We start from the raw sequence: 14,020 nt of genomic DNA, 5'->3' as shown, positions 1-14,020 counted from the left end.
AAGGTGCTGCCAACAGCAGTAAGATCTGTTTTTCATGATCTTCACAACCAGGGAAGAATGCAGTCCATGTGAGTTTGATTTGAGGGGACTTGCTAGAATAAAGTGTTTTGCTACCTGTCTGCAGTTTACGTTGTAACTAAAGAGGAATGTATCTTTTGAAAAAACAAATTTAAATAAGTTGATTCATAAATGGCTGGTGCTCACGGAGAGTTCATAAGCAGCAGTGTGAAGGTTCACCAGGATGTTACCTGGTCTCGAGGGCATTGGCTATGAGGAGAGTTTGGATAAACTGAGATTGTTTTCACTAGAAAGACGGAGGCTGAGGGGAGACCTGATAGAGGTCTACAAAATTATCAGAGGCATAAACAGGGTGGGTTGTCAGAGGCTTTTTCCAAGGGTGGAAGTGTCAGTTACAAGGGGGAAAGTTTAAGGGAGGTGTACGGGGGAAATGTTTCACACAAAGAGTGGTCGGTGCCTGAAATGCACCAGAGGAAGTGATGGAAGCAGGCACATTAGCAACATTTAAGAGGCATCTGGATGGGTACCTGAATAGGGAGGAAATAGAAGGATATGGACTGAGTAAAAGCAGGTTTTTTTTAGTTAGGCTGTAATGATCGGCACAGACTTGGAGGGCCGGAGGGCCTGTTCCTGTGCTGTACTTTGTTCTTTTGTACAATATTGACTTTCAATTTGAGAAAACAATGAATCACATTTAAACATGACAAGTCGAAAATAAACCCACACACTGACTGACAGAGCAACAATCCATTTGTACTGCATTTCTAATGCAAAACATCTGGAGCCACTTCTTAGGGAGGCAGAAATGTGACATTGAGCAATTAGGACAGATGACCAAAAGCTTGTTCAAGGCGGTAGGTTTTAAGGAACATCTTATACGAGGAGGGAGAGGCAGCAATGTTTAGGAAGGACTTGGGCCAAGACAGCTGAAGGCATGGCTGCTAGTGATGAAGTGAGAGAAACTGGGTATTTGTGTGAGTCCAGCATTGGACAAAAGCATAAGTTTTATAGAAGGTTACAGAGCTAGGGAGGGAGTAAGGACACAAAGTGATTTTCAGATTAGAAGGAGAATTTTAAAATCGATCCTGGATGGGGAACCAGTGTAGTTTAGCAAGCGCAGCGGTGACAGATGAATGGGACCCCTTTACAGTTATGATAGGCAGTTGTATCAAAATGTAGCCTATGACAGGTGTGATTGTCTCTCTAAAGTCATTTCAGTCTCTTGAGCGCTGAAGGTATGTTTCTAGGACTGCAGCTGTGCTCTTGCACCATTCCAATCTCAAAACCGAATATTAGCCCAGGTTTGTTTAAGTCACAATGACTGATATGCTTGCGTCACTCCAGCTTTGACAAGCTTTAGAAAGATGGAATCCCGTGCCGGACACAGCTCATAGAGTTGATGCAGCAGACATTCTGTTCCATTGTTATTCCAAGGCTTTGTCAAGGGGCTGATGCCAGGATCAGTGGGAGCAGTACCGAGAGTTGTTTTCCCCTAATCAAGAAGCTTTTGGGAAATATTGAGTCGTACATGACAAAAACATTGAAGTAATGGAAAGTCTGCTCAAACAGATATAAGCCCTGCCCCATTACTCAGCTACAGTCTACCCTGCTACACTTTCTGATAATTGCAATTTGAAATTACTGAGGGATTTTGTTTGTGTAAAAAAGGGAGAAATAGTTCTTAGGGACTTAAGCCTTGGGAAACAGAGGGCACGGATTTCAGATAATTGGTAAAAGAATTAAGGAGATGTGTTGGCTCCTGTCGTGAGTTATAGCGATCTACAGTGTACTGGCTGATGGAGTAGTGAAAGCAGCTCTAGGAGCTTTAAACACAGAGATTTGGATAAGTACCTAATGGGGAGAAAATATCAGGGTTTAGAAAAAAGGCAGGGAGTGTGGGATTAATTGGATACCTTTACCAAAGGACTGGTACAGGCCCAAAAGGCTGAATGGCCTCTTTTGCAACGTATGATTTTATCGTTCAACGTGAGCCAGATCGATCTTGTCAATAAGGCTGCTCTACTTAAAGGGTGACAAGCACCCAATTCACTGTGTTCCCACTATGCCCAGGTTAACCCCCATGGCCTAGATTAGCAATACAAAAGGATCTAGAATCAAGAATCAGTTCTTTGTGTAAGAAATAAATCTTTGCCCCTGATCCTGTGTCATGGGTTTGTAAACAATGTATTGGTACATGGCTGCACAGACTAATCCAGCGAGTGGGAAAGGCGATCCCTAACTCGTCCGACAATGATCTGAGGTAGATGAACATGTCAAAATCATCTTGCTCAATCCACCTAAGCAACATATTTGAGGCTGAATTAAAAATTCTCTCGATCGCACCACTGTCAGTTGAGAGCGTGGAGGATTGAGATTTAATGACTCAGTGCAATTGGTTTCTTTCTCATTCCTCTCTTGTTTCTGGTTTAAAACTACCTGCGTCAGTGTTTTTTTTAGCCGCTACCCTTGCTGCCTTCAGTCACTGAATTCCACAGAGTTGCATTAAATGATTCAGCACAATTCAGAATGACTGTGATCTCTCCACAGTTAGTCAGCCCCTCGCACCAAGGCTCCACCCACCTGAAGCCCTTCAGAAATGATTGGGCCAGCGAAAGAGGAAGCTCTGGTTCAGAGTGCCTTGCCTCAACTTGCCTCCTATCTGGAGGCTCATCTTTGGTCACAGATCAAAGCGCGGTTAATCTTTCTTTGATGCAAAGCAGCGCAAACAAGCAGAAACACTTTTACTCAGAGTCTTATCGAGTTCTACCTCCTGGTGAAGTGACTGAAAATGTTTAAATACCTGAGGCCCCTTCACACCTCCCTGAAGGCGCCGACTCCTAAAACAGCTCCACTTGTTCTGCCCCCTCCTGCTAGCTCTTTCATTTGTGACTCCAAGCATCAAGTTTTGTAGCGATATTTCAGCTCACCCTGGTATTGCTATGTCAGCCTAGGAGACAATGCACTTGCAGAATGAGGTTTGACCGTAAATTCTCAGATGCAAGAGTGCTAACAAGTGAACTGGGGTGACAAAATATATTAAATGGAATGAGCTTGATGGGTACAACTGAATGCTGTACCCATCAAGCTCACTCATGGGGTAAAGATTTTACTGACATGGTATAAATGTTTTTTCAACCCAATGTGTTTTGCATTAAAACCACCTCTGATTGTTAGCCACCAATCTTGCTCTCATTGCTTTCTGGGAGTGTAAATCCCGCTATGCAGGATAACATCACGTTTGAAAGTAACCACAAGTTGTTAAATTCTTCAACTTTGCTATGCAAGCATCTTAAAAGCGCTTTGCAGCCAAAAATGACTTTGAAAGTGTCCTCGCTGCTTTCTGGTAGAAGGCATGATAGTCAACATGCACACAGCAAGAGCCCACAAGTAGCCACGTGATAATGGCCAGATAAGGTTGTTTTTATTCATGTTGGTCGAAGGATAAATTTTGGCCAGGACTCCAGGGAACATTTCCCTGCGTTTATTTGGGTAGTGTTGTAGAATCCTTGAAGCCCATCTGAGAGGGCCTGAGGTTTAACATCTCATCCAACAGTTGACGCCTTTGATAATGTAGGGTTTTCACAGTACTGTGATGAAGCAATAGAATCATAAGTGCAGAAGGAGGCCAATCAGTCCATCGAGTCTGCACCGACCACAGTCCCACCCTGGCCCTATCCCCATATCTCCATGCATTTAGCCTAGCTAATCCCCCTGACACTAAGGGGCTATTTAGCATGGCCAATCCATCTAACCCGCACATATTTGGACTGAGGGAGGATACCGGAGCACCAGTGTACACACGAGGAGAATGTGCAAACTCCACACAGACGGTGATCCAAGCCAGGAATTGGACCTGGGTCCCTGGCACTGTGAGGCAGCAGTGCTAACCACTGTGCTACCATGCAGCTCCCAGCCTGAGGCTAGAATACTCAAGCTAGAATAGCCTGAATTATTTGCTGAAGTCTTTGGAGCGGGTCTTGAACCCGTGACCTCCTGTCACAGAGGAGAGAGTGTTACCACTGAACCATGGTAGCCTTTTAGATCTTTAGTGTGGCTTTACTGAACTATGACTTCTCAAGGAGATGGTCTCCTCAGTGTCCTGATTCAATTTTAACAGTATTTTGCATCGTGAGTCCTGGTCTTTCTTTTTATCTCCTTCACCAGTTAGTAAGAATTCTTATTCCATAAGATAACAATCTGATTGTTTTTTGTTCCAGAACATAATGGCAAGGGATATAAGGATCTAGAGTCTGAATATGCTCGCCAGCTACCTCAGAGCAGAGAAGATATTCAAGAAGGCCAAAAACAATATGCTAACAACACAAAGAATGAGGAAGAAAAAGTGGATGTGGAAATAATTGAGAGAGATACTCCACCCATCACTCCAGATGACCAAATAATGGACTGCAGCAAAAAGCTTTATCCAGATGTAGTGACCAAACCTCCATCAGAAGATAATAGCTCAAAGATAAACGGTGTTAATGACAATGAAAGGCCACTGGATCGGACAAGACCTCTACACAGAACCAGTCCAAACCAAAGATCAAAAAGTCCCGTTGTTCAACAAGGCCCTCAGGTTCTGTCTCCCAACTCAACTACCTCTCTTCACAAAGAACTCCCTCTGCATTTGAATGGACGTCACACCCACACCGAGGGCCTTGTCTCCTACCCAATGTACTCTCCTCCAAGCCACGTCCAACATCAGTATATGTATCCTTATAGTTCCCTCTCTCCTCACTACCCCAGATTTATTTTGCCTACCTATTCACCCAGTTTTAACAGTATTCACCCCCTGAACAACCCAGCGACCTTGAACAATGTGAACAACCTCAGTCTGTTTGGCAGGGTGGCCCCAGTTTGCGGCGGGTTTGTGGGCGGCGACTGCCACTCTCATCCCATGATGAGCCGAACTGTTCTGCCTGTCGCGCTGTCCAATGAAGAAAGCCAAAGGCTTCATGTTCCCGAGCAACCAAGGGGTGTCCTTATCTCTGCCCCCACCAGTGCTTTTTCACCCACCAGCCCAGCAATGGGCCTAAAGGAAACTGCTCTCAATCGCTCACCACCGTCAGGTACCTCAATAACCTCCGAGCTGTCGGTGCAGCTGAAAGCAACTTCCTGGGTTCCAGAGAGTGACAAAGCGATGAATCTGACCAAACCAAAGATTTCTCTGGCAGATTCCCCTGGTTATAAGTCACTTCCATACCCACTGAAGAAACAGAATGGGAAGATCAAATATGAATGCAACGTGTGTTCAAAGACCTTCGGCCAGCTATCCAACTTAAAGGTATGTATTATTTATAATTTATTTGCAAAAGAGACTGATCTGACTCTGCTTGGGAGATTGCTGTGCTGAAACTTCAGTTTGTTTCTTCAGTGCTAGTGTTGGGGAATAACTCAGACTGTAACTCTTTCCATGCAGTGTATTACTTTCTCCTCCCTGCCTCCAAAAAAAGAATCCACCATGCAAAAAGATCCTTAAAATTTTTCCAAAATAATCTCAAGAGAAAATTAGGTTTCATCATTCCAATAATCATGATCAGAATGTTAATGTCTCTTCTTTTACTTAGTATTTAATTGCATAATGCAGAACTGGGGTAAATGGGGAACAGAGGATTATGGGGAACGGTGGGTAATGGGGTAATGGCAAATTGGGGAGCTGGGGGATAATGGGGAACAGTAGTAATGGGAAACTGGGGGATAATGGGGAACAGGGGAAATGGGGAGTTGGGGTAATGGGGTAATAGGGAGCTGGGGATAATGAGGAACAGGGATAATGGGGAGTTGGGGTAATGGGGAGCTGGGGGATAATGGGGAACGGGGAAATGGGGAGTTGGGGTAATGGGGAACGGGGAAATGGGGAGTTGGGGTAATGGGGAACAGTAGTAATGGGGAACAGGGGAAATGGGGAGTTGGGGTAATGGGGAACAGTAGTAATGGGGGAACAGGGGAAATGGGGAGTTGGGGTAATGGGGAACAGGGGAAATGGGGAGTTGGGGTAATGGGGAACAATGGTAATGGGGAACAGGGGAAATGGGGAGTTGGGGTAATGGGGAACAGGGGAAATGGGGAGTTGGGGTAATGGGGAACAATGGTAATGGGGAATTGGGGTAATGGGGAGCTGGGGTAATGGGGTAATGGGAAACAGGTGTATTGGGGAGCTGGGGGGTAATGGGGAACTGGAGTAATGGGGAGCTGGGGGTAATGGGGAACAGAGACATTATGCAGAGCTGGGGGCATTGGGGAGGTCCACAACATCTTAACTCTTAGCTAATGTAGTTCATTAACCTGTGAATGACATTTTTGTCCACCTGAGGCTGCCCCTCAGTCTTTCTGGGCCTGTGCTTTGTCACAATGCAGAGTTCAATTTCTATGTAAACTTATACGTATGTGGTTTATTGACCCAAATAAAATCGGAAGGGAAAATAATTGCAGGGCCAAGGGGAATATGACTAATTTATAGATCTTTCAAGGCCAAACAGCCTAGTTCTGTGCTATATGATTCTCCGAAATGCCACAACTTAACATTAAAATATCCCCAAGGCAGTTGCAACAACACTTCATTTGGATAAGGTAGTTTGGGGCTTCTGTCACCAGACCAATAATCCAGAGAATGATCCTCAAGCACCCTTTGGAGTGGCCTAGTCAGGCATTTGGTTGTATGAACCCACTACAAAGGATAGCGGTTCACGAGGAGGGGTGGACACACCCACAATCTCATGGTAAACAGAGATGGGCAGTAACTGCTGGCCTTGATAACAATGCCCACATCCTGAGAATGAGTTTGAAAAATGTTGCTGTATCTTTAAGATGAGAAATAATTATTTGGTGGAGGATTTCTGACACAGGAAGTCTTTGAGTAAGTTGTGTTTAAGCCGTGTTCATGAGACATGTTCGCCGTCTCTCAATTAAAAGCTGCACCAAACAAGCTGACCTGTCAGTTCATTACAATCAAATCTCAGCATAACTTAGTGACTCATGTTAACTCTACTGCTGGGACAGAGGTTTTATTGATTAAATCATTTAGTCATGGAATGATGAAAACAACGGTGAAAAAAATGAGCTAGATAGGTAGTACTGAGGGAGCGCTGCTCTGTTGGAGGAGTCTGCTGCCAGTGGGGGTATGAAATATTCTGAGGCATTACGCTAAAATAGAGTGGGGGAGTTTTCCCAAGTAGTCTGGACAATATTTACCTCTGAATCAGCATCACTGAAAATAGATGCTTGAAGTGTGCTAAATTGGCTCCTGCGCGCCTTACATTTACAACATGATTACACTTCAAAAATACTTCATTGACTGTAAAACACTTTGGAATGTCCTGAGATTTGGAAGTCTTCCATCAGTGCAAGTTTTTTCTTTCCTTTATATGACACACGCCACATACCCTTTGATATGGAGCTGTTTAGCATAAAGACTTTAACCTGTGAAATTCCAGAAACCGTAAAAATAACGAGTCACCGTCCCATAAAGACAGCGACTGCCTCGGGTCTGGGAAAGAAGCTCCCACTGCACTTTTGATGGACCACGGAACCCTGCCACCAGCAGCAGCCTGTAGTATAACTGCGTTCCATTTCTTGCAGGTTCACCTGAGGGTCCACAGCGGAGAAAGACCTTTCTCATGCAGCACCTGCAGCAAGACATTTACACAACTGGCTCATCTCCAAAAGCATTATCTGGTACACACCGGCGAGAAACCTCACCAATGCCAGGTATGAAAACAAAGAGCTTGCCCAAGGTCATTAAAGTGCTTCCAATCATTGGAATGAGTGAGACAATGAATCTGACTGTCAAATGCAAAATGACGATTCGGCGTAGCTTGTGATATATGACCTGGCCAAACATCATTCATTAACTCTGGACGTGGCGGTGGGAGGTCAGATATAATCTGCGCGTGTGTTAAATGGGTGCCTGGAAGACCTATACAAAATGAGCTCGACAAAGATGGCCGTGGCCCTAACACCCATCTATGCTGGTCACAGGCTTTGCTAAACTGTCAGTGTTATGCCTGCTTTGGGCCACCTCTACATCTGAGCAAGCACCAGTTGCTATCCCTGATGGTCAAAGGGACTTGAGGGAGGTGTAAGAACACAGCTGGTGCCTGGTGAACCTGTAACTCAAACACAGACCTGTGGCAAGAGAAAGGGGGAGGGGGGATTGAAAAGAAAGGAAAGAAAATAAATAGCCATAAAATGCAGGCCACCACCATTGCCAAACTTCCAAACAGGAAGCAGAATGCAAAATGCTCACTATTAAAATCTTAGCCCCCATATTAACTTAACACAGAGTGGAATCAGTTTGGGACAAATGGCAATCTTTTTGGACACATCTCTATTGTCTGACTGAGTTTGGTGATGGGCTTCATCTCTGAATCACACACAAAAAGCTCCACTTTATTGTTTCCATTGAGCCAGGAAAATTTATTAAGTGCGCTAGCCTAATATACCTGTTAACAGTCTCCTCTGTGTTTTCTCTGTCTCTCCTGCTCTTATCCAGTTATCCTGACTGACGTCTCCAACTTTCCTTGCCACAGGTGTGTCACAAACGTTTCAGCAGCACCAGTAATCTGAAGACTCACCTCCGCCTGCACTCTGGAGAGAAGCCCTATCAGTGCAAGCAGTGTTCAGCAAAGTTCACTCAATTTGTCCACCTCAAGTTGCACAGGCGCCTGCACAACAAGGAGCGACAGCACAAGTGTAGCCTCTGTCCCAGGAGCTACATCCACCAATGCAGCCTGAAAATCCACCAGAAAAGCAACTGCTCCATGGCCTCCGTGACGAGACTGTCCAAGGAGGAGCTCCTCAGGATTGATGACACCATTGATAAGTTCGACATGAGCGAGCATGCAGAAAGACTGGAAGAGGGTGCCACGGCAGCCGAGATAGAGGTGGTAACTGATCAGCTTATAGCTGCTGCCATTGGGAAGGGCTACAAAGAGGAACAGTTCAGTGCAGCAGGCCACAAGAACACTGAAGACCATCTTCCAACCATTGGCTTTCATGAGAGGACCAAGAATTCTAATCTAATGATATTCCACCAGAGTACACCACCTCTTCTGCCTGTCAGGGTTAAGCAAGAAGCCAGTTTGTAATTGTACAGAGGTCCTTGTGTGCTGGGAGTAAATTGATGAGTTTTTCACCAAACGCTGTTTATTGCTGGGATTCACAGCAGCCAGCTGACTTTAATGGACAAACTAGAAGGAAAATTCATGGCATTGAGGGAACGAATCCCACAACAAAAATGTGGATTCAGAGTACTTCCAATCACTGGAGTAGTTATCTGCTGTGTTTTAAATGTGTCTACATGTATGTATGTGTGTGTGTTTTGGTTTACTCTTCTTGTAGCTTACGTTATAGGATCTGACAAGTTGTCAATGCACTCTTGTTATCCTTGTGAGTTCATATTAATTCACTCAAACCAAAAAAAAATTCCCAAACACATGGCCATTACTGGGTGTAGATCACGTGCAGATCCAGCCTCTGCAGTAATAACCAGTTGTGCTTTCATAGCTTTCTCAGGGCATGTTTAATATATTTATGCAACAGAAAATGGTATATATTTTTATCAGTTAAGAGACAATCAGATATGAGTTTATTCTTCTAAGGTCTATATCTTATTTATTAAGAGACAAAACATTCCTTTATTTTAAATAAAGTTCACAGTGACTAAAATGTGGGTTTGATTGATATCTACGGTACTGGCAATGGGAAATAATTGAATTATTTCAAAAGCCCAGCTTGTCAAACAGGCATCAACAGGACAAATCATCCTTCAGTTCTTGATATCTGTGTCTGTGATGTTTGAGTTTAACTGACGGGCCCATTCACTCTCAGTCTGAATGCTGTTTGTGGGAGATCACTTAGAGACAATCGGATGTAATGCAGTGTCATTGGCCAGGCTTACCTGGGCTGAGACTATCAGTCGTTCTTTAAAAAGAGGACAATAGGATCCTTCTGAATCCAACCGATAAATCACCTTCTTGCAACCTCAAAAGTTGAAATCTTGCTGTTTGGTTGTGAGAATAAACTTGTGAGGGCCGGCACGGTGGCACAGTGGTTAACACTGCTACCTCACAGTGCCAGGGATCTGGGTTCGATTCCTTGGTTAGGTCACTGTCTGTGTGGAGTTTGCACATTCTCCCAGTGTCTGTGTGGGTTTCCTCTGGATGCTCCGGTTTCCTCCCACATTCCAAAGATGTGCAGGTTAAGTGGATTGGCCATGCTAAAATTGCCCCTTAGTGTCCAAAGATGTGTAGGTTAGGGAGATTAGCCATGATAAATGCATGGAGGTTACAGGGATTGGTAGGCCTGGCTAAGGCAACCTGTAAGGTTCCACTGTCCTGTCTCCACCATTATATTTTGCACTTCCCCACGTTCCTGGGGCTGAGAATGTGACACAGTTTCTTCTCATTTTGCCCTTATGTCTGCCAGCCAGTGCTAAAACTGGAGTAATAAAACTGATCTCGTTCCACATACTTATAACAACCGTTGACAATGCAGGACATACAATGGGGTACAACCTGCATTTTTACACAGGGTGCAGTGAGGTTTGCATTAGTGGCTGAGCTGAAGCCATAACCCGCTGAAGCCATTTAACAACGGTATGACAAGCACTTCAACAAAGATTTTGTTTATCTTGTTGGAGTACGTTATAGTTGACTGAATGAGGTGAAATTGAAATAGATTCAAAAGCAACAGAACAAAGAATATATATATATTACCTGTTGGCTGAGTTAGAAGAATACCAAAAGCAAAATTGCTCAAGGATTAGACCTGGTGAAGATGTGATTTAAGCAATTCCTACAGCATTTAAGTAGAGTGTGTTTCTTAACATGTTACAGTGAGTAGGTGGCTATTAAAGATTGCTCAGGTCAAAAAAACTCCTTTTGATAATGAAAAACATTATAAGAAATTGTTACTTTTGATAGAAAGAAGTTAGTTTTTGTAAAAAAAAGTGTAAAACTTAGAAACATCTTGGACCTCTTGGTAGAAAATAGTCATATACTGGCGCCCTAACGCTGACTGTGGCAGCTTAATGGAGAGATTCTGTTCCTCTTTTGTATTGTTTGCTTTGAGAACACAAATTTATCTTTTGTCTTTCACAGTGGATTTGGATTTGAATGTTTTTGAGTGACATTGCCATGGAAACCACCAACTCACTGACATGGACAACCACTGGCCCAGGAGAAACAATCAAATCCAATAGCTATTGATGACTGAATAGTTGTGTCTGAATTCACCTTTGATTCTCAAAGGTTGAGAGCTAATGTAACTCTTCGGTCTTTCCTTGCACAGTTTTCCATGTTATCCATAGAGATCGCCTGTAATTTATGAGGTGTCAATAGGCAATATTCATGGCTGCTGTGGTGGGAAATGCCCATGACTCCCCTCAAACCTGTGGTTTCAAAGGATTCAGTGGGTGGTATCCATGGCTCTGATGGTGGTTTCCACGGTAAAATGAGAACCCTGGCGATATGCAAACCAAAGCACATTTCTTGAACTGGGTCCACTTGAAACATTCCTGCTTTTTGATGTTTGTTTACTAGAGGTGCAATGCGTTCACTTAAATATTTCCTGACCTTCCTCAACTCTTGATCAGTAACCATCACACTGTGAAATGTGCTACCACATGGGCTTCCGCTCGACCTGATATATTTTCACAATGCATCACTGGCTCTTTGCAGTTTGGGTTTCCAAATCAGTTGGCGGTGGCTTCAATCAGCTAAGATCAGGGTGGAGTCTTAAAGGATCTCAATGGTACTAATTGCTCCAAAACTGACAGCAATGAGCAACCTTCTCCTTTAAAATAAGGGGTGTCGTAAACTGAGAAAGGCCAGTTTGTGAAGCCTGGCTCATTTGATTTGAGCTTTCTCACACACAGACATGCATGCCCTCCTCCCCCGCTCCCCCCCACGCACACACGTGCACACTCACACAAATGCATACAATTAATAGCTATTAATGATCTCCAGCATTTTCTGTAGTCAGCTAACACGGTTCAGCATTAATATTCAGGAAAAACCCTGATTAATCAGGTTGTTTACAATCTACCTCTACAAATCTCCATTTCTTCCATTGTTTTCTCTTGGAAACTGCTCAGGGTTAGAAGTTCACACAGTTTAGTGCCAATCTACATCATTAATGTTATCTTTAAAATGACACAAACAACAGGAATGAGATGATCCCATGTGGTGAATGTAGGCCCAAGCCTGCTCCTCTCTGAATCTCCTGATAGATGCTGTAAAACAACTTGGGGAGTGGTTCGGGAAGAGTAGACATCGTTCAGTCACACATACAGGAGATAACTAGACAATTCCCAAACATTTCCCGTGACTGTTTTCTAACCAAGTGGGTTCTCTTTTGCAGTTTAATATTATGGGTAACAGTTATTTTTTCAAGCATTTTTGATAGATATAGTTGCAAGTCAAATTTTACAGAAAGAAACTGTCTTAAACTCTCTTTGGATTGTGCATTAAATCATTGGCTTAAAGTGAGTGAGGATAATATCCTCCATACTAGCCAGGGAAGCAGAGAACCAAGTGGCAGGTTCATGATGAAGGTGGAAAGGCAGCGAATCCTCATGGGGATCTACAGAAAGCTGGGTCAGAAAACAGAGAATTAAACCAGGGTGGGCAATCAATAGTGTATCCCACTACTCGACAAACAGATCTAATCTTTATAGTGTTGACATCTCAAATGAGTTAAAAAGATCTTATGACTGGAAGCAACAAGTCAATAGGATGTTCTTTCTTAAAAAGATTGGGCTTGTGTCAAACATAGAACTTATATTGCAGTATTGTTTGGATGAGCAGTGAATTTGTTTTTTATTCATTCGGGGGGTGTGGGCCTTGCTGGTTTGACCAGCATTTATTGCTCATCTCTAACTGCCCTCCATTCCAGGGCATTTGAGAGTCAGCCACACACATTGCTGTGGGCCTGGAGTCAAATGTAGGCCAAACCAGGAGAGGATGGCAAGTTTCCTTCCCTGAAGGGCATACGAGTTGGCTTTTTATGACAATTGACAATGGCTTTGTGGCCATCATTAGACATTTAATTCCAGATTTTGAATTCAAATTTGTGGTGAATAATGCAAACTTAATTGGGTATGTTTAGTATTTGATGTCAGTGATGCCAGTGGTAAATTCTACTCTATGATGTGTGTGGCCAACAAATATTCCTTGCAGTTATGGGGAAACAACCGATCTTGTAGCAGCTTGAACAATACTAGTGGTGAGTTCATTCCAGACGAGAGGAGATCAGAAATTTCTCCATGGAAAGAAGCAATTGTCACCGCTGAAGCCCATTGACCAAAATAAAAAGTACCTTCTGCCCAATGATACTGAGGAAGCTTGCGCTGAGTCACTGCGCCTCTATCTCTTCCTCTCCTGAAAACCAAATGCTGTTGACTAAGTGTTTGGGGTCAACTGATAGAAATCAGGCTTTTCTCAGCTGTGATGTTCAGCATCCTTTAAACTAAGCCAAGCAGCAGGTGGAAAATGCTACAGGGATAGATTGACATACATACATTTGCACCAAAGTTGCTAGGTAGTTTTTTTTTTGCATCTCTATTATATTTTGTGTATCAATCGAAGTGTTTTGTACAGAAAGACTTTTTGCGAAATATGTTTACATGTGGTTTACACTTTATTTATGTTCAATTTCTCTGACAACTCGTATGTAGCTGTGACTTAAATTAAACTTGTTTATGAAATGAAGTATCTGTTTCTTTATCCATGCTTCCCTCTTCCCTCAGGGTCCTGATTCCATTGTCACCTTCATCAACCCAACTCACCTTTTGGGTCGCTAGAAGGATAAATGTTGGCAATGACACTAGGGAAAGCATCACTGCTCTTCAAATAATGCCAAGGGATCTGTAATAGCCACCTGAGAGCTCATACAGGGCCCCAATTTAATGGACCATTCAAGTGGCAGCACCTCCAGCAGTGCAGCACATCTTCAGTACTGCCAGTGGGAACATTAACTTGAATCAAGGGTTCAAATCTCTGGA

General features: G+C 43.5%; 1 protein-coding gene across 2 annotated transcripts in view; it reads left to right on the top strand.

Annotated features, from left to right (window-relative positions):
- prdm1b (PR domain containing 1b, with ZNF domain) overlaps positions 1 to 13,727 on the top strand; it is a 57,637-nt gene extending 43,910 nt beyond the window's left edge. For both annotated transcript variants that reach the window (XM_080211303.1, XM_080211304.1), the window contains 3 exons: positions 4,236 to 5,302; positions 7,597 to 7,725; positions 8,547 to 13,727. In XM_080211303.1, the coding sequence (XP_080067429.1) occupies positions 4,236 to 5,302; positions 7,597 to 7,725; positions 8,547 to 9,104 (1,754 nt within the window). In that variant the 3' untranslated portion in view covers positions 9,105 to 13,727. The remainder of the gene's footprint in view (positions 1 to 4,235; positions 5,303 to 7,596; positions 7,726 to 8,546) is intronic.
- The last annotated feature ends 293 nt before the right edge of the window (positions 13,728 to 14,020 follow it).

Source organism: Carcharhinus amblyrhynchos, chromosome 24 (assembly GCF_965287045.1).
Source record: "Carcharhinus amblyrhynchos chromosome 24, sCarAmb.v2.hapA, whole genome shotgun sequence".
Taxonomy (NCBI): Eukaryota; Metazoa; Chordata; class Chondrichthyes; order Carcharhiniformes; family Carcharhinidae; genus Carcharhinus; species Carcharhinus amblyrhynchos.
Note: the sequence above shows the minus strand (reverse complement) of the source record. Positions and strands in the feature narration are given on the sequence as shown.